At 35.3% G+C, this 21,621-nt stretch overlaps 1 protein-coding gene across 3 annotated transcripts in view; it reads left to right on the top strand.

Moving 5' to 3' along the window:
* Positions 1-207: 207 nt before the first annotated feature.
* SMARCAD1 (SNF2 related chromatin remodeling ATPase with DExD box 1) overlaps positions 208-21,621 on the top strand; it is a 93,088-nt gene continuing 71,674 nt past the window's right edge. For 2 of the 3 annotated variants that reach the window (XM_077142850.1, XM_077142847.1), the window contains exons 1-5: positions 208-327; positions 923-1,159; positions 11,436-11,613; positions 16,984-17,158; positions 19,947-20,013. In XM_077142850.1, the coding sequence (XP_076998965.1) occupies positions 970-1,159; positions 11,436-11,613; positions 16,984-17,158; positions 19,947-20,013 (610 nt within the window). In that variant the 5' untranslated portion in view covers positions 208-327; positions 923-969. Of the gene's footprint in view, positions 328-394; positions 662-922; positions 1,160-11,435; positions 11,614-16,983; positions 17,159-19,946; positions 20,014-21,621 lie in introns of those variants that run through there. The other variant, XM_077142848.1, reaches the window with a different exon arrangement.

Raw genomic sequence — 21,621 nt, 5'->3', positions numbered from 1 at the left:
TTGTTATTACTGCGCTATTTATTAGGTAACTGTGTTACCTAATAACTCTCTCGCCAACTGGGAGAAAAAAGACAAATGCTCTCTTCCCAAGGCAAAGAGGCGGGTACGAGTTTCCATGACAACAGCGCGCTCCTGGGACCTTTTCCGCTCCGGCTTCGCTGGGGAAGAAAAAAAGCCTAGGCTGCGTGTTGCGTCATCACTACGCGCTCGTTGTGTGTCTCCGTGCTATTCTGGAAGGGCCCGGGCCGGCTACCGTCGCCCCACGTTAGGAATTATTTTATTTTATTTTTTTCTACCTTTGTTGCATCGCACCGAGGCTGCAAGACCGTAAGTATTAACGGAAGAAAGAAAGACGACGGATGAGTGTTAAAACAGACGCCCCAGCATACAGCCCAACCTCAGAACCTGCCTGTGTATTCTTGATCCATTCAGCTTCCTCTCAGCTGGGATCGCGCCGCGTCAACTTCCGGGCGGGTGCCCGCCAGCACGGCCTCCGCCGCTCCCCTTCTCTGGCCCCTTTGTGTCCCCGCATTGTCGAGTCTCGGGCCCTGGCGCGTCCTCTCTCGAGGCGGGGGGCTTCATAGTGCAGGGAGTTTCTCGCTGTGGGCGGGCGCTTGGCCTGCTGGGGGGTAGATTGGGGAACGTGCCTGCGCGTGCTGGGGTAAGAGGAGGTTGCACGAGGGTCAGCTTGTGGTTTGAGGAAGGCGGGGTGGGGGGAGTGAACGGAGCAATGGAAAATTTAAAAAGATACCTCTATGCACCTTCTCATCGTTGTGGCCTAACAATGAGGCGCAGACATAATAGTCGTCCTGGGCCACTGGCATATTTGCGGACCCTTTATTGCCTTGGGAATGAACTGCTATGGCTTTGAATTTATATTGTTCTCATGGCCTCTTTTTCTCTTTTCGTTTCACCCCTGCAGATAGTCCATTCAGAGCCCCAATTCCACAAAAGGTGATTTCTACCACTATGAATCTTTTCAACCTGGACCGTTTTCGCTTTGAGAAAAGGAATAAAATTGAGGAAGCTCCCGAAGCAACCCCCCAACCCACCCAGCCTGGTCCTTCTTCACCAATTTCTCTTAGTGCTGAAGAGGAGAATGCTGAAGGAGAAGTTAGCAGGGCAAGCACTCCTGATTCAGATATAACTGAAAAAACAGGTGAGTTACATTGTTGCAAGTCGCTATAACATCAAGGGAAATTTTCAAAAGATGAAAGGCAGAAGGGGATCTTGTTTTTATTTTGATGTCATATATATTAATGCATTGTCCTCCAGTCAGCCCTTTTAAAAACCAGTTTTTGGACTGCCATAGGTCACATGTACCTCAAAATGAATACCCATCCATACTTGTTTCACTTTTATATGAGTTCTTAATATATGTATGGCTCAGTGATGGAAATTGAAATCAGAATTTAGGTCATCCTTAGGTCAGAATGGTTACTGCTAGAAGAGCAAGGTAATTCAGTCCCTCTGTAGACTTTGGGGCTGTTTGGCCAGATGTATTCATTCCAATATTCCTTCAAAAAGTACTGATCCCCTGCTGTGAGCTAGAATTGTGCTGTATGCCTGAAAACTGCCTCTTGCATAAATGAAGGTACAGTCACATTAAAATATTGCCATCACTTAACTTCCTGGAGACTCTCCCTCCCCCAACCCCCCAGAGCGCATTTAAATAATTGGCCTTCATGTTGAATGAACCATTTTTAACCTCTTCAGTAGATTGCTATACACAGTAGGATTTAAGCAGAAAATTAAGATTTTCATTTTAATCTATTATCATCGAGCAACTGACCATTAAAGGAAATATATATTGAGCTCTTACATTCTATTCATAGTGCTGCTTCACATTTTTTCATTCAATTTGCATAACAGTCCTGAGTAGGTATCACACATTTTGCAAAAATGAGGCCCATAGAGAATAGGTAACTTGCCCGAGGTCATTTGTTAAAAAGTTGCTAGAGTCAGAACTCAGGTTCAAGCACTTTGATTCCAGAGCATAAATTCTTTACAGGATAGGGTTTCCTGAGAAGCAGAGTTCTGATGAAGGGGAAAGGTACGCTAAAAGTTTTATTTTAATGTTGATGTTGGTAGTACCTCTTTATGCAAAACAGTATTTCATATGCAGTGTTTAATGTGGTGCTGACAAGATGGGTAATTCATGTCTTCACCCTTGGTATCCCTGTTATATTTGCTTCTCTTCTACTTAAATGTAACAGTCACATTTGGGCTTAGATTCCCTACAAGTTATCATTAGAATAACATTTCTAAATACTTTGATGTAAGTGGGACGTGGCAGAATGCTTTGGTAGATTGGATTAAGAGGTAATTAGGAGTCAAATTTTGAAAGCCATTGACTTTCTAAGGAGTTTTGAACTTGTCTGAATGCTATGGGTAAGACTGAGGATTTTTAAATTTATTTTTTTGAGAAATTGTAGCTTTACAGAAAATTCATATGCAGAAACTTCAGAGTTCCCAAATACCCCTCTCACATACTCAGTTTTCCCTTTAATAACAGTGCATTGATGTGGTACTTTTGTTATAATTTATGAAATAATATTATGAGACTGAAGGATCTTAAGCATAGGAGTGACTCCTAGTTCATTTTTTCAACATTTAATTTGCATAACATGGTATAATGTATCAACAGTTATAATTTTACAGTGAATATTTTCATCTGTTTCTTACATAATTAGAAAGAGATCAGGGAAGAAATAAAATTTTGAGTCCTTAGAAGCCTCTGCTTTTCCATTTTAGTTAAATGTGGAGCATTAGACAAGTCCCACTTAAAATCTAAGATCGCTGGTTTGTTTTTCCATCTCTAAAAGTGAAAACCCTTTGTAAACTGAATTGCTTGGAATTTTTTAGTTATTAGATATTGGTCTAATCAGATATTTTTCTGCTTTGCTTTTTTTTTTTCTGAGACTTCACTCATTTTTCCTTTTATCGGGACTTTTCACGCATAAATTCCCCTTAGAAACTGAGATTGCCTTTAGAAATCACATAGTCAGTCTTGATAACATTGGGAAATATGAAATTTAACATTAATTCCAGGAATGATGAGAATCCGTCCTAGTGATAATGGAGGGCTTTACTCTGAGTGGTTGATATTGTGAATTTTCAAGACTCTTGAAAACTAAAGCTAAGACATTTAGACTTAACATTATAGGTATTAGAGATCCATTAGGAATTTTTTTTTTTTTTTTGCACAGAAAAGTAAAATAATGAAAGAAAGTCATTTTTTTGGAAAGTCAGCCTACCGGTAGTGAGTACTATACATTGTTAGAGGGCAGAGTTTGAAGATAGAGAACTTAGTTAGGAAGCTCTTATAATATGAATTTAATGATGGCAGTGGAAATGGAGAAAACAGGCATGGGAGAAAGATTTGAAAGTAAGGACAGGATTTTATAACTAGATTCATGGTTGGAATCAGATAAAATGAATGTAAGAAGAGATCTGTTTCGTTTAGGTAATGTCATACATCAGAATAGATACTGAACACCCACCGTAAGCCTTAAGACAATGCTTTTAAGGGTTCAAATAAGAAACAAAAGTCCTGTTCCCGGCTTAAGTTGGGGGGAGGGGTGGAGAGTAGAGTGCATTGAATTTGGTGTTGGACCTGCAGAGAGGATAAGATGCTGAAATTAGATTGACAGTCAGCACTGGAGATAGAGTGGACTATGAATGTTGAGTTCCTTTGTCATTATATCGTAACTTCTCATTCTGTAATTATCATATACTTCTGTGTTGGTTTATTTACCGTAGAATGTTAGGGTCTAAGTCATCTCATGAGATGGAATGGTATATAGTCAGAATTACTCAGAATCACTCCTTTTAGTTAATTCTTTTATCGTGCTTAATTAATATGAATTAAGACCACATTTCCTACCACTCTCCTTCAGTTACCGTGTCACGGCCACAGTCTTACATATGCATATATAATACACCTATATAATAGCACAGTCCTATTTCTGTTTCTTGCCCTTTTACCTTCAACACCCTTCTAATAATTTGGCACGACTCAACTCCCTGGTTTCATGAGAAGTTAGTGAAATGTCACCTTTTTTTAAAGGGCCTTACCTGATCATTCTTTGAAGTAAGCACCTCCTGTCCCCTTTGCTTTACTCTATTTTTCTTTGTAGTATTTATCATGACCTGGCATTATATTGTATATTTATTTGTGTTTTGTATATCTTCTTCACACATGAAAACAGAGACCTTGTCTGTCCTGTTCACCTGTCATCTCCACTGTCCAGAAGATGTCCTGGCATGTAGCAGGCCATCAATAAATATGTATTAAAGGAAGAAAGTATGGTATTGGTGGATGAGTAGGTGGTATCAGTACTTTTTAACATATATTTTGGTATTCCTCCTTTTTATGACCTTGAAACTGTCCCCAAGCCATCTGGCACTCTAGTTGTGGATACTTGAAGCTCCTTTTGATAAGGACAGGTTCCCTACTGCTGTTCTAAATTCAACCCAGCCTTTGTATTTGAGGGGTGTGTTCTTAATTCATGTCCCACCCCCTAACGCCACTCCTGCCCAAGTTTATTTTACTTTGACTGTATCCGGTGTTTTCAGTGGTTTGTACTTAAACATTTCCCTTTTCTATCTCTTAGAGCACAGTGGGTTTGAGGAAATGAAGTAATGACAGGTGAATGAGAGAGGAGAAAGCCTACTATGTTGTAGGTATAAAGGATAAAAATAGGAGCAGAGCATGATCCTCAAGGAGAACAAGGAGGAAAGGTCATGTAAAAATATTGTTAAAATAATATAATGTGATAAGTCATATAATAAGGGAAGATATTAAACAATGTAGGATCACAGATGTGATTCATAAATGGTTACATTATCCATTCTTCCTGGGAACGTCAAGAAGAGTCACAGAGGTGACCTTTGGTGTGAACCCTAAAGAATGAGTCATTGCTTATTGGGTGAATGGGTTGGAAGAGTGGACATTCATGTTGCCTTAAAATAAGATAGATATGTGGTACATATATGGGGAAATTATTTATGGGAGAGGAGGCTTAGTTGGGCAGTGTAGATTAAGTTAAAAAGTTAGAAATTTAAACTGCTCATTTGTGAAGTACCTTTTTATGCTGTGCCAGGAAGGATGGACTTTATTTGGTACACATGGTAGGGCATTTCATTATAGGAAGACCACTTATGAAGCTATTACATTAATTGAAATTTAAGTGTAGGCAAAAGGCAAATTACAGTAGGAATGGAGAAGAAGAGGAAATTTAGGAGAGTTTTATAAGATATATATTTGATGGAATTTGGTGATAAATTGAAGGTGGAGGTTTTAAAGATGAATTATATTTCTTTGCTTGGACAGGTAGGTGATAGAAGTAGTTTAAGAGGAAGATACTAAAAGATATTGAGTTTGAGTGACCTATTAATTCAGTAAATAAGTCTGTTAAATTGTTGAGCCACTAGAGTTTGGAGCTCAAAGAGTGGTTAGAACCTGAGAAGCCAGCTTGGGAAGTCATTGCTGGGTAGTTGTTGAAAAGTGTCTTAAGCATGTTGAAAAGTAAGGAACATCAGCAGTTAAATGATGGGCAAAGGAAGGGAAATCAATGAAAGATATGGTCATATATGTGAATAGTTTGTGGAAGCCAGAGAGAGGTAAAGGTTTCCGACTTGGTATATGATGAACAATATCGAATGCTGTAGAGAAGTCAGGTTGGATGAGGACTGGCTAGCTAGAGATCACTTTCTTTTGGGAAGTAAAGGTTGCTGTTGACATTCATATCAAATCGTTTTGGTAGAATGGTGAGAAAATGGGAGACTACTCTCAAGAAGCAGAAAGAGAGAAACAGGTAATTGACAGAGAGGCAGTGCCAGTAAAGATGTTTCAGTATTGTTGAAAATAGAGAATATTCTACCAGGAAGAAGCTAGTAGAAAGAGAGAAAGGATAAAGGGAGGGGAAGTATATGAAGAAGGAGCATCAAGGTGATGGGATCTGGAGCACTACTGGACTATTTAGCTTTAAAAGGAATAGAGATACCTTTTATCTAGGGGAAAAGTGAGAGAGATAAGATTAGATGGATTCATAGATAATTGTGAGATTAGAATGGGGTAAAGTTGAAGTGTATACTTAAATGAACTTTCTTTTCTTAGTGAGAAAGGACATTTAGTCCTCTGAGGTGGTTACCCTGTTGAAAATAACAGTTGTTAATAAGTGAGAGAATAGTTTTCAGCTGTTAAAAATTATACCAGTTGCAAAAGGATTTCCAGAGAGAACTGCTCTGTCACATAAAAATTGTATGCTCTTGGGTAAGACATCAACATTTTTGGACTTCACTTTCTTTGCCTGGCTTTACCCTAGATGATTCCTGACGTCCCTGCCAACGACAAAATAGCTATTATCCTTTAAATGATGAAGCTGAATGTATCAATTTAGCCTCATAGTTTTGTAACTGTTGGGAGATAATTATTGTCAGTTTAGGTATATATGGTCAAAGTGTGAATCATTGCTGTATCTTTGGTTTATTAATGTCTCTTAATGTTAGTTGAAAAGCTGTACTTGGTAAAAGAGTTAGTGCTGAATTTTTCCATGAGAAAGTACGAGTATTCATACTTAAGTAAAAGTCTTTACATTTCGAATATGCATCTTTTCTTTCTCTACCCTTTGGCTTTTCATGCTTACTATTATTTTCTTCATAATAATGTTTTATAGAAATAGTAAATATTTCTATATGATACAGCATTGTATAATGTGTAGAGTCTTTTGTAATTCTTTTTCAGTTTTGTTGTTTCACTTTTTATCCTGTATCCATATATTCCAGTTGTTTTTTTTAAACAGTGGCATTATATCCATATTGTAGTTCAACTTGCTTTTGTTTTTTAAAAAGTAGAATTTTTTTTACTCTTTGTCCATGTCTGTGAATATAAAATATGCTATAGCTCAGTTTCTTAAATAACTGAAGTGTTTCTTGCATAGATGTAGGTCCCTGTTGCTGTATAGTAGCTTTTACTTTTTGTATTCATTTTTTTCCTTAGTTTTTTGCTATCAAAAGAATGTGGTAGTGACTATCCTTTTACATAGATATTTTGGCATGTGTACATCTTTGTGAGAAAAAATTCTGGAAATAGAAGTGTTAGATTAAAGAGAATTAAGTGATATTTTAGTGATTATCCTCCACAAAACTTTTGCTACTTTACACTGCGCTATAGCTTGGTTTCTAGTGTCTGGTTTTTTAGACAATATTTAGCCTAAATATTGTCAACCTTATAAATCTTTGAGAGGCTAATAGATAAAAGTATCTTAATGTAACTTTAAGGTTAGATATGTTTCCATAAATGTATTAGCCATTTGGATTTTTTTCCTGCATTGCTTTTTGCCTTTGCTTTTTCTTATAGGTGATTTGTAACTTTTTTTAATCCTATGTGTTGTTGTCATAGAGAAATTTTACATTTTTATGTGGTCAATTTGTCTATTCTTTAAAGCTTCTGGGTTTTGGGTCTAGACCAAATAGACATTTCCTACTACCGTATTATAAATAGATACATCCATGTTTTCTTCTAGTGCCTCTCTGTGTTCATATTTTTAAAACTTAAATTTTGTCTGGAGTTTATTTTGATATAAGGACAAAAAGGTCCATTTTCTTTTTTTACTCATTATTTATCAGCTATTAGTCAGGTGTCCCAGAACCATTTATTAAAAAGTCATTTTTTCCCCATATATCTGAAATGTCTTCTTTCTCATCTAAGTCCCTATGATATTTTCATCTTTTGGTCCATTAATCTGTTTTTCTAATCTTATATTAGTTTGCAACATTACTGAACTTCTTGTAGTGTTATGGGATATACATTCATATATATATATATATATATATATATATATATATATATAGTGTATCCTATATCCCAGACTTTGATAATAATTTTTTACTGTTTTTTTCTTCCTCCTTGACCAGGAGATTTATTAGAAGTGGTTTCTGTGGTTTCTATTCCTTCTTAAAATTTCCAAATGGCGGAATTTTTTCCTACCATGTTTTTATTGACGTTTATTTCCAATATCATTGTTTTGTGACCAGAGAATGTGGTCTGTAGTATTTCTTCTTTGGGGAATCTACTGAGATTTTCTTTGTTGTTTAACATACAATTAATTTCTGTACAAATTCCAGGAGTGTTTGAAAAGAAGATATAATCTGAGTGTAGATTTAAATATATGCCAAATGATAGATGAGTTTTATTATTTATAGTTATATCATTGCTTTTCAAACTGTTATTCACAAGCATTTTTTGCATCATAAAATCAATTTGTTGAATCTTGATTAACTATATATAAATGTATTTTATAGTGGGATAGAATAAAGAGTTAAAACTTCTGAAATTTTTGTGTGTTATATTTCTCTATCAGTCTTTGTGGGTAGGATTAAGATCTAAAATGGGTCTCTTACAGTGAATATTAGTCAAAACTTTGAAGGACGCTGCTTTGTATCTTATTTTTGGGCTATTTGCTTTATTAAGAACTTAGAAGCATTGAAGCCTCCTATTTTCTCTCTTGACTTTTTGTCTTGTATTTCTTGCAGTGTTTGTGTGTTTCATTGCTAGGTGGTTGAGATATATGTCAATTATATTTTTACTGTAGAAAAAATTTTATTAAAAAAGGATGATTATATTGTATGTGAATAAGTAATATATATCAATTTTTAAAAAGTACCTCTTGCAAGTTTAGCACTATTGCCATGTCTAATATTAATGGCATGACTTTCGTTTTCTTTACCTTTTTCTATTTATATTTCCTTTCTTTCGGCTTAACCCTGAGATGCCTGAAATCTTCCCTCATCATTTTATTTTAGAATACTTTGTTTAAAAGCTACTCTTCAATTTCTTTGTATTCATTGTATCTTTTTTAGAGCTTTCATCAGGAGATAGTTTGATTTATCTTTTATAACATGCAAAAGGTTATTTTCTTACCTATCATGACATTCGAATTAAGACTGTCCACATTTTATAATCTGTTGTCTTGGTTATGACCCTTTTAAATGGCAAATATGTGATTTGTTCTAGTTGGTTTTCAAAGGAACTTCCTTGGAAATTAGTTGCCATGTTAGAGAATTAAGTCATGTAGATAATTAGTATATCAAACAATTAGAATATCAAAAATGGCAGGCTTTTGTCAGCCTTCAGGACAGATCATGGATTTATGTGTTTTCATTCTACTTTGGAAGATTGCCTTTATTTTTTGGATATTAAATTGATTTAAACTACTACTGTGTGAACCCATAATCTCTCAGTAGTGATTTGTTTGGGAGTGGCTATTGATCTTGGAGCGCCTGGAAAACTGAAATCGGTGGTGGACTTGAATGCTTATTTAATTTTATGGTATACTTAGATATGAGAATGGATACAAGGGGACTGTAAAATTTGAGCTATAAGATGATTTTATCTCGTGTATATCAATAATAGGAGATTTCATTTAGAACTACTCCCTGGGGGCGTGCACTTTTCTGACATATACTAATAATGTGGATTTCCATTATCATCACTAAAAGGAAACATCATCTTTATCTTTAAAACATGATGGATGGCCTTTTTTAAAAAATTGTTTTTATATGAAAGGACTACGTGTTACCCTCCATGTTTCCATAGCATTTTCTTTATTCTTCTCATGGCACAAATTATGTCTTACAATATAGCTGTTTGTATAAATAACTACTATCTTCTATTATTAATTTTTCCAGACCAAGTTGAACTATAAATTGTCTTTTTCAAAAAAAAAAAGAAAATCCCACTTCCTTAAACACAGAAGGCATTCAGTAAATGTCAGAATTGAATAGTAGCAGATGTCTTTTATTCATAAATGTTTCTGATTTTCATCCTTCTTTCCGGCATTTTTTCATTTTGGCTTTGGATTGTATTCTTTGTTCTGCTGCTTAAATGCTTGTTTGTTTTGGGTAAGAACGTTATTGCATCAGGAATATCACTTTGGCCATTGGCTCTTCTTATTTTTGTTGTTTCTTACTTCCCCAAATATTCGAAACAGATCTCTGTGTGCAGCACTATTCTAAATTATTGACTTTATTGAAAAGTTGGTATTTTATAAACAAGCCCCTATTTAAGTTCTTAAGATATGGTTCCTAGATCTTTGGAGGGATCCTCAAGACCCTTTCAGGTCCACAATTTCAAAACTATTTTCATACTAATATTACAGTGTTACTTGCATTTTTCACTACATTGTTGTTTGTACAGATGGTACAAAAGCAGTAGTAGGTAAAATTACTGGTCCTTTTGCACAAATCAAGACTGAGGTGTAAGGAAATGTCCATATTTTAGCGCCCTCCAGAGCAAACGCAGTGGTTCTGTAGGTCTGTCTTAGTTAATGTCATTTACAGATAGGGCTTTTGAGACTCACAATAATAATTGTTATCCATTTGTGACAATTTCCGGAGGCTCCTTGGGTTTAGATTTCAGATCGCTTACTTTTTTCTGCATAACTTTGGGCAGGTTACCCTCTCTCTCAACTTTATCTATAAGTGGTGATGAGAATATGTGCCTCTTGGAGTTTTTGAGGTTAAATGTTTCTAAGTATTGTACGTGAAGACTTGATGCTGACTGGGAAAGTACTTAATGGTTGCTATTGTTTTCTAAAATTGACACCCTTAAAGTAAAGATCATTTTGTCTTTGCTTTTTTGGGGTGGGGTGGGGGTGGGGAACATGGTCCAGGAATCGGGTCTCCCACATGAAAAGCGAGCATTCTACCACTGAATCACCTTTGCACACCTTGTCTGTGCTTTTTAAAGTATAGATTTTCACTACGCCTGGGGTACTGCAACTGTTTTTACTTTGATCTGATTCCTTCAGTCTGAACTCTTCTTCCTAGACGGCTACTAGGGGGAGAGGTGTTTTACCAGGAGAAAGAATAATTTTGGAACTCTACCTTCGGAGAGAGACTTGGGCATAGTACTTTACTGACCTGTTTTGTACAGCCAGATGATATCAATGTTTACATGAAAGCTAATGTTTGATTACTGACCGTTGTGCCAGTTATTGAAATAAATTCTATATATATATATATTATCTGATTTTATATTTACATTAGCTCTGTGATTATTAGCATCTCTGTTTTACAGGTGAGGAAACTGAGTTTTAGAGAGAGTAAGTAACTTAACTGAAAGGGTTGAAATCCAAGTTTTTCGGAGCTCTAGAGTCCATGCTCTCTTAGTTAAAAACTGAGCATTTTGAAATAAAAACATGGAAAGAAAAGGAGTAGTATATAAAATACAAACCTCTGTTTTGCAATTTCTTCTAGGAGTGAGATAGAAAATAAATTTTTTTTTCTTAGAAAAGGGTAAGAACTGGTTTTTTAATAGAAATAGGAATAATGAATAAAGCTAGAAATTTTAAACACGTGATTGTAATGATCAAAAACAAATTTTTATTCTCAAGTTGCTCAAAATACCTTTTCCATTTTTTCTTTTGCAGAAGATTCTAGTGTTCCAGAAACTCCAGAAAATGAGAGAAAAGCAAGTATATCATATTTCAAGAATCAAAGAGGAATACAGTATATTGATTTGTCTTCTGATAGTGAGGATGTTGTTTCCCCAAATTGTTCCAGTACAGTTCAGGAGAAAAAATTCAACAAAGACACCGTGATTATAGTGTAAGCAACTTGATACCAGATTCATTATATTGTATGTGTAAGAGATTTTTGAATATTTTACTTATTTCCCTTTCATGACTGCATCTTGGTTATTTTTCGGTGAATACATACAAATGTTAAGAGGCACAGTGTTGTTTTGTTTTGTTTTCTTTTTCCTGGATGATGGCGAGTTTTCAATAAAAGTTTAGTGAGACCAGACATTTAAAACATTTTTTTAATCATTTTTTATTGTGAAATCTTCTCTGGAGATAAATTTGCCCCCCATTGAAAAATAGTGATGTAAATATTAGTCAGAGATTCTGGCAGTTAAAATCTCCCAGGAAGCATTTACAGGTAAGAAAGTGCTGAATACAGAATCCTAGGTAACACTGTTAATTCGAAAAGGTGAACAAAGGAAAAAGAGCCTGCTATAGAGATTAAGAAGGATGGGCCTAAGAGGTAAAGGGAAAATCAGAAATATGTTGTTGCAGAACCCATGGTATGGAAGTGGGACTGAATCTTCAAGAGATGTGCCAAGTGTTTGGGACCACAGAAGAAAACTTAGAAAAGCAAGAACAAGTTTTCATCGCATTTGGCAGTTTAGAGGATATTATTGTGTATGGTGAGAGTATTTTCACTGAACTACTGGGGCAAAAAGGGCAATGAGTAGGAAACTGTATAGGAAATGAGGAAATTCAAAGTCTCAAAATTTGTGGAGAGGAACATTTGTTTTTTTTGCTGTGTCTTCAGTGCCTAAAACTCCAGGCACATTGAATTAGTGAACGAGTGCAGTCTTCTTGGGTGGAAGAGTTTACAGAAGAGAAACAAATCCAGGAGATAGAACAGTAGGTAGAGAGAGCTGGAAGTGCAAGAGCTAAAACCTCTTAGCTCATGGGGGAAAATTCTGTATCTGAAACCAGATAAAATAACCCAAAAGTGGTTAATTCTCTTGTTTTGCAATTTTTTTAAGTTTCATGAAAATATAGAATATTATATAATGAATGACTGTCTATCTCCTAGATTTAACAGTTAACATTTCTCTCTATTTGTTTCATTTGTTATTATTACTATCAGCTGAGTACTTTAAAGTAAATTACAGAAATCCCAACATCCCTTAATACATGCCCCCTTCCTCCCAAATAATCACAATATCATTATCAGTCAACAGTTCTCTACTATCGTCTCATTTCCAGCACATACTTAATTTCATATGTTTTGTAGCTGGTTTTCAAACCAGGACTCAAACCAAGAACGTCCACTGCATTTGGATGTTCAACTTTTATAACTCTCTTTTAATCTATAATAGTGCACTTTCCGCTTTTTAAGGATTTTAATTTGTTGAGAGATCATGTCAGTTGTCTTAGAGAAAGTAGCTTTTCCTAATTGTTTCCTCATAATTTATTGAACTGACTCCTCCATCACTTGTATTGCTTTTTAAAAAATTTTATTTATTTATTTACTTAATTGACAAGCCAAAACAACGTACAAATACGAACATTCTTAACATACAGATAGTCCATACATAGTGTACAATCAGTGGCTCACAGTATCATCACATAGTAGTATATTCATCACCATGCTCATTTTTTAGACCATTTGTATCACTCCAGGAAAAGAAAAAACTCATACATACCATGCCCCTTACCCCACCCTCTCATTGACCACTAGTATTTCCATCTACCCAATATATTTTAACCTTTGTTCCCCCTATTTATTTTTATATACCTCTTACCACTCCCTTTCATTCATTACTAGTATTTCAACCTACTCAATTTGTTTTAACATTTGTTCCCCATGGTATTTATTTATTTTTAATTCATATTTTTTACTCATCTGTCCATTTCATAGATAAAAAGAGCATCAGACACAAGGTTTTCACAATCACATAGTCACATTGCAAAAGGTATATCATTATATGTACGTTATGTATATCATTTTACATTCATCTTCAAGAAACATGGCCGCTGAAACACAGCTCCACAGTTTTAGGCACTTCCCTCTTGTCTCCAATACTCCTTAAACTAAATAGAGGATATCTGTATAATGCATAAGAGTAACCTCTAGGATAACCTCTCAACTCTGTTTGAAATCTCTCAGCCACTGACACTTTATTTTGTTTCATTTCTCTCTTCCCCCTTTTGGTTGAGTAGGTTTTCTCAGTTCCTTGATACTGAGTCCCAGCTCATTCTGGGATTTCTTTCCCACATTGCCAGAGAGGTTTTTACCCCTGGGAGTCATGTCCCATTTAGAGACGAAGGGCAGTGAGTTTGCTTGTTGTGTTGGTTGAGAGAGAGATAGGCCACAACTGAGCAACAAAAGAGGTTCTCTGGGAGTGACTCTTAGGCCTAATTTTAACTAGGCTTAGCCTATACTTTGCAGGAATAAGTTTCATATGAACATACCCCAGTATTGAGGGCTCGACCTATTGCTTTGGTTGTCCCCCACTGCTTGCTAGAATATCAGGAATTCTCCAAATGGGGAAGTTGGATTTTCCCTCTTTCTTGCCATTCCCGCAAGGGGACTTTGCAAATACTTCCTTATTCACTGGGATTTATCAGGGCATCACACTGGACAAACCTACAAAATCCCATGCCCTATTCAAGGTTCCATGTACTTATAGTGTTCAATTAACCTGTACTTGTGTTTCTTATAAACTGAAAGTTAAATCCAAAGCATGATAAGATTCATGATCAACATAAATACTTATTACATCAAAGAGGCTCAAAGTTTATCCCGCTGCAAATAATCCTAAATCTGGTCACTAGGTTAAGGTTATGACTGCTGGAAGAGTAAGGACCTTTAAGAGTAGTTATTCTTCAGGGCAAGAATTGTGAAGGGATTCCAGCCTGAATGCTTTCTATTTTTTTTTTCCTGTGATCTTTGAGGCTAAGTCAGGTAGCAAGAATGAAAATACAGAGGCAGTGTTAAATTCAGAGATGATATATCAGGAATTCGGAGACTGGTATACTGGAAGAGGGAGAAACAAGTAATTGTCTTCATATTTTTAAAGAATAGGCTGTTCCAACCCAGCTCTGTGAGGGCTTGGGTCAGGGCAGCCCTAAGACCAAAGAACATGTTAGGCACAGAGTTAGACATGAGGTTTGTTAGGACTTAAGAACAGGAGGAGATTATTTCCAGTGGCAGCTAGTCAGGATTTAGGGCAAGGGTATGAGAACAGTTTCAGCAGGATCTCCTGACACAGAGGTCTCCAGGTTTGTTATCAGTAGTGATTAAGAGAGGGGAGTTTTAACGCTTTGTTTACAGTAACATCTGTACATTCTCTCCCTCTTTCCCTCTTATGAGATCTGATGACCTTTAACTTTTGTCCCAGTCATTGAAGGCAGCTAAGTGTAGTAACTTATTCTCTCCCTTCCCCATCCCTATTCTTTTTTGCCATTGACTTGTTGATGAAATCTGGTCTGTCGTCCTATAGAATGTCCCATGCTCCTCTTTTTTTATTTCTTCCTAGTGGTGTCCTTTAATTTGTTTGGGCGGGAGTGGTCCCTGGGTCTCCACAAAGGCATAGTGAAAAGGAAGTAATTTATTTCGCCTTGTTATTTTAGAGCAATTTCTCAGAGCACGGTTCAAAAAGTCATCTAGGAGATTGTTAAAATACATGTTCCTGGTCCTTGGGAATCTTCTTTAAAATGATTTCAGGTGATTCTTAGGCATAAGTGCCTTTTAAAAGGCACAATTAAATTGACATGAGTGGGTAGAGAGCTTACTAATGTGCAGATTCTGGTTGTGTCCAAGATTTAGAGGTGTCCATAAATAAAATTAATAGCATAGCAAAGGAAATACTTCAGTATCTTCCTCTTTGTTTTCTTTCTCTGATCTTTATAATTTCTATCCATTTGTTTTAGTATTATTTTTTAAATGCAATTTTGTTGAGATATATTCACACAGCATAAAATCTATCCAAAGCAGTCTAAGGCTCACAGTATCATCACATAGTTCATCACCATATCTAGTTTTTTTTGTTTTTTTGTATGCTGTATGGTGGAGTCACATTTCATTCTTTTTCCATGTGAGTATACCATTATTGCTCCATTTGTTGAATTTTTGTTTGCCTGTTTGTTTTTTGTTTGTTTTGCTTGTTTTTTGGGAAGTGCATGGAACAGTAATTGAATCTGGGTCTCCCTCATGGCAGGTGAGAATTCAGTCACTGACCTACCCTTGCACCCCCTCCAGTTTTTTTTATCATCACATTGTTGTATATTCATCACCATGATCATTTTTAGAGCATCTGCATTACTCCAGAAAAAGAAATTTAAAAAAAACATGCATCCCATACTCTCTTACTTCCTCTCATTGACCACTAGTATTGCAATCTACCCAATTTTTTTTACCCCTTATTCATCCCGCTATTCTTTAATTTAATTATTTTTTTGTTCATATATCCATACCCTGGATAAAGGGAATGTCAGCCAGAAGATTTTCGCAATTGCATGGTCACATTGTAAAAGCTATATAGTTATATAATCGTCAAGAACCAAGGCTACTTACTGGAATATAGTTTCAGGTACTTCCCTCCAGCCACTCAAATAAACCATAAACTAAAAAAAAATCTGTATAATGCATAAGAATAACCTCCAGAATAACCTCTCAACTCTGTTTGAAATCCCTCAGCCACTGAAACTTTATTTTGTCTCATTTCTGTCTTCCCCCATTTTATTCATTTGTTTTAGTTATAGTTCTGACCTACAGAAAGCCTACCATGTTAGAAAACCTAATTTTCAAGATGTGATTTTTTGTTTGAGGAATAAATGTGTTGAGTTTGGCTCAAAATGTCTTTTATATAGGAGAAATGTATTATGTGAAATAAATGGGATTTATAGTTAGTTGTTGGAGACTAAATGCCCATATGAAATATGTGCTCTCCATTTAGTGTGGAAAAACTTAGTTTCTAGCAGAGTGTGTAATATTGAATAGGACCATTTTGATTTTAAAACTTAGATCTTGATCAGTTTGGGAGGCCATGAAAATTCTTACTCATTATCTCCATGAGACTTCAGAATTTCTCAGGAGCAACATGACAGTACTTATCTGATATACAGAGCGTAGTTGAAAGAAGAATAGGAAGGAAAAGATAGTGGGCATGCAGTAGATATATTTTGATCTTAGCAGATTAAATGCCCAGATAGTATTATATCTTGTTCTTTTTCATCCCAGACCAGATAATTTGAGATGTTTTGAAAGTATGCTGTCTTTGGGAATGTAGATTTATATACAAAATGATACTGAAATGGAAAAAAAGTTATTCTTTTGACAAGGGTAGATTGCATTTAGTACTGAAAGGAACTGCACTTGTCCTGTGTTAAGATAATTATAGTGAAATAACATTAGTAAGACATTCAAAAAATTTTTTTTCCTTCCTGAAAATATTTTTAGTTCTGAGCCATCTGAAGATGAAGAAGAATCTGAAGGCCATCCTACACGGGCAGGTAGAAAAAATGATGATATTTCAGAATTGGAAGACCTTTCCGAATTGGAAGATCTCAAAGATGCTAAACTTCAGACCTTGAAGGAACTTTTTCCACAAAGAAGTGACAATGATTTACTTAAGGTTATACCCTTTTATTTATTTTTATTGGTTGTTGTGGCTGTAATGATGATTAAAGTCTCTCCTGTATCCAGTGCTGTGGTTAATGGATAGTCATTTTTCTAAAAATATCTTAGGCCTGAAGATAATTACAGCTATAGTTTTATATAAAAGGGTAAATGCCAGAGAATTACTTGGTGAGAGTCTTAGTTCATTAATAGGTGAAGTTATTCAACTATAAATAATAAAATAAATCTGATTCTCAATAGCTTACATAAGTTGTAAGGCTTTATTTGTGTGTCCTGTGGTTCTAAAATGGAAAAACCATCACCTTCCACTAGAAACACTCAAAAACATCGAGGCATTTTTTCCTCCCATGTTGATAAGGGCTCACTGTTGGCATTTGATTCTTTGAGACCAGAAATACTAAACACCCCACAATACTGGAATTAGTCCAGCACAACGAAGAATTGTCCTGCCAGTAGCATCATAGGCGAGAAACGCTTATTTAATGAAATAAGTGATAGTTGAAATATATAAAGTTTGTTCTATAGTAGGTGTTTTATATTACAAGAACAGATAAAAATTGACCATTAGATGACCCTCACCTTCCCTATCTCTATCTCTGCCCTTTTGTGAGGCTTAAAAGTTACCATATCTGTCTGGGTGAGGTAGGAGACTTGGAAGTGATAGACACTGGCATACCTTAGAGTATTATGTTCTTTCTAAAAGGAGTCGTTTCTGCTCAATTCCGGGTGAATATGATTATGTGGATTATCAAGCCCTTTGATATGAGATGTTTATACTGTTCAAATGAATTGGAAAGGTTTATAATTTTTTAGCATTAGTACTCAGTTATTTAACAGCTTTATTGAGGTACAATTTACATACCACAGCAATCATCTATTTCATATAAGTGTACAATTCAATGGTTTTTGATATATTTACAAAGTCATGCAACCATTACCATAATCTAATTTTATAACCTCTCTCCCCAAAATGAACCTGTACCCATTAGGCATTTGTTCCCTGTTTGTCTCCCTCTCTTTCTCAGTTCTGGGCAACCACTAATCAACTTTTTTCTTTGTAGATTTCCCTATTCTGGGCATTTCATATAAATGGGATCATACAATATGTAATCTTTTGTGACTGCTTTCTTTCACTTAAGAGGAAGGCTTTCAGATTCATCCATGTGTTAGCATGTATCAGTACTTTGTTGCTTTTTATGGTAACTAATTTAAAGAAAGCAAAAGTACTGTTCAGGCCATATAAAACATGTCTGTGAAACAAGTTTCTGGCCTGCCAGTTTCAACTCTTAAGTCAGAATGTTACTTCTTTTCTGTGTTGTTTTTAACTTGAAACCACAATATTTTCTTTTCCCAAATCATTTTGAGACCTTCCTGCTCTTAGCTAAATGAAATGACAGAGGTTTTTTGAGTCCACATTTTCCCCTACCAGTAACTACCTGCTTGCTGATATGGTTTTTTCAGAAAAGAAAAAAGAAATGTAGCCACTTGTAGCTGCAGGGGGTTGAAAAATACTAGTAAGGAAGAACTTTCTACATAATAAACATGGAGTTTTAAAATAGTCATCATTATGGAAAAACCTCATTTTAAAATATCTTCATTTGCTTTCCAAGTTTCTTCTTTGAGTAGGGCTTTTTTCATGTAGAAAACACTTTTCCCTGATTTTATAATTTCAGTGGAAAAATAAGATTGATGCACAGAGTAACTCAATGTTTCATTAATCAGTATCTGTAATTATGGGAATTCAGCATATCACCCTCTCCAAAGCAAAGCATTCTCTTGAAACGATGATTTTAAGTGGTCCACATCCTTTCAGGGTATTTAGTAACATTTACAAATTACTGTTTGAAAGATTTTAGACCCATATAAAAGAATTCAAGAAGTTGTGAAATATAAATTTAGTTCAAGGTTTGATAAAAAATATGCTTTAGCTGTTTTGGAAATGAGAGGCGCTTATGGGATTTATGAGGATCTATAAGATTAGAAAATGTAGTATAGAAGAGAGTATTCTAAAATTTGATTTGACTATTTAATTTATATAGAAATAACTTTTTTAAAAAGTGACTAATTTGAAATATAGGAAAGTATATAGCAAGAGAAAAAAATGAGAAAAAAGTTTAGTTTCTTCTAAAGGTTCAAATGTTATTGAGCAGTATAAAAATCAGTATATTGAAACTTTATTATTTAAGTAATATATGAATATGTTCCTGAAAAATTCAAGCAGTTCAGAAAATAGAGTAAAAGCTGTTGATCCCTTTATCCCACTCATATGTTGAAGTATTAGAGAAAAAAAAATGTGAGCAGAATTATCCTTTTTAAAGAAAAAAGGAATAAATGTCAGTCTCTCTCCTTGCCTCTTTTTCTCTTATCTCTACAGTCTGTTTCTCTTTTGCACACAGAGGTATGCACACGGTGCTTAGAAATGTACGTGGGAGGTGTTAAGGCTTTAGTGCAAAACCTTGTAATTAAAAGAATAAAAATGTTGATTAAACTGTATATATTTCTTATGTTTCAATTTTTCCTAATAGAGGTGATGAATAAATCTGTTACATCTTAAATATGCTTGGATAAGTCCACATTTTTAAAGATAAACCAAGCTTTCTGAAAATTAATTGCAGGAAAAAAAGTTAATGAACTTAAACTATGGCACACATTTTCTCACTACATATATATATATAGAGAGAAAATATATATATTCTTTTATATATATATATTAAATATTTCAGTATTTTAGTGAAATAATTCTCAAAGTTTATTTTTAAAACAATCTCTTCTCGTTCTGTTAGTTGATTGAATCAACAAGCACCATGGATGGAGCCATTGCTGCTGCCTTGCTGATGTTTGGTGATGCAGGTATGCCTAAGTCAGTTTCATGTCATGTTGATTTTTATATAATAATAATAATACCATCTTATATTTTAATAACCTTAATATCACCCCACATTCTACTGGCCACCTTCATGAATTCTTACAGGAAACCTAAGAGGTATTAATAGCTTGTTTTTTTTAGATGAAGAAACTGAATCTTAAGAAAATTAACTAAATTCATAGAGCTATTTGGGGACCTAGTTTTTGGGATTGAATTTTTTTCATAAAGGGAAAAGAGTTAATTTTGCTTATTTTCTTCAGATCAAATCTCATAACTGCGTTTTCTTAATGATTTTATTGAGGTAATTATATATTCACATACCTATAATCATCCAAATTGTACAGCCAGTGGTTCACGGTATCGTCATAGAGCTGTGTATTGTCACAGTCAGTTTTTGAACATCTTCATTACTCCAAAAGGAAATAAGAATAAAAGAAATGAATGTGAAAAAGAATACCCAAAACATCCATATGCCCCCCCCCACCCTTATTGTTTATTTTTTGCCTTTTTTTTCTTTCTGTACACTGGATAAAGGAAGCGTCAGTCACAAGGTTTTCCCAGTCATACGGTCACATTGTAAAAGCTGTACAGTTATACAATCATCTTTAAGAATCAAGGCTATTGGATTACAGTTCAGCAGTTTCAGATATTTCCATCTAGCTACTCCAGTACACCAAAAACTGAAAGGGGATATCCATGTAGTGCATAAAATACCCTCCAGAATGACCTCTCAGCTCTACTTTAAGTTTCTCAGCCGCTGGCACTTTATTGTTTCATTTCTCTTCTCCTTTTTGGTGAAGAAGGGTTTCTCAATCCCATGACAGGGGCCAGGCTCATCCTGGCATGTCATGTCCCACAGTGGGACGGGGGTTGGACAGCGAGCCCACCTGCAGAGTTGGCTTAGAGAGAGGGCAAATCTGAGCAACAAAAGAGATTCTCTGGGGGTAGCTATTAGGCATAATTGTAAGTGTGCTTAACCTCTCCCTTGCTGAAAGAAGTTTGTTAAGTGCAGGCCCCAAGGTTAAGGGCCTGGCCCATCAGGTTGGCAGGCCCTAAAATTGTGAGAGTATTGGGTCTTTCCCAAATGGGGAAGGTTTTTATTTTCATCTTTTCTGAAGTCCCTCAAAGGGGCTTTGCAAATACTTTTTAATCTTCTGTCCAGATTACTCTGGGATGTATTGAGGCATCACACCAACAAGCTGTCATTCCCTATACAAGGTTCCATGTAATTATGGTGTTTGAATAAGCTGACTATGCCAGTTAGATTAGATAGTGTGCTACTGAAAACATAACTTTTGCCCCAAATAAACATCTCTTCCTTTGATTTCACACAGAAGTTGAAGTTTTAAAATATAGTCAGTATCATCCTTTACCCTTTAATCTGCTTTATCTTAGCCCTACCTGGATCAGCTTCATCCATATCTTTAATTTGTCTGATCATTGTTTCATTGTTTTTGACAGTTTTGTATGGGGTACTGCTGACTTTCATAGCTGCAGAATTCTAGCTCTGAGTCTCAGGTATCACACAGATACCCAAAACTCCAGGGACACAATCAGGTTATAACAAAAAGCCTAGCATCTCAAAATTTAGA

The sequence above is a fragment of the Tamandua tetradactyla genome, chromosome 24 (genome assembly GCF_023851605.1).
Source record: "Tamandua tetradactyla isolate mTamTet1 chromosome 24, mTamTet1.pri, whole genome shotgun sequence".
In the NCBI taxonomy this organism is placed as follows: Eukaryota; Metazoa; Chordata; class Mammalia; order Pilosa; family Myrmecophagidae; genus Tamandua; species Tamandua tetradactyla.
The sequence above is the reverse complement of the archived record's forward strand: the minus strand, read 5'-3'. Positions and strand labels throughout refer to the sequence as shown.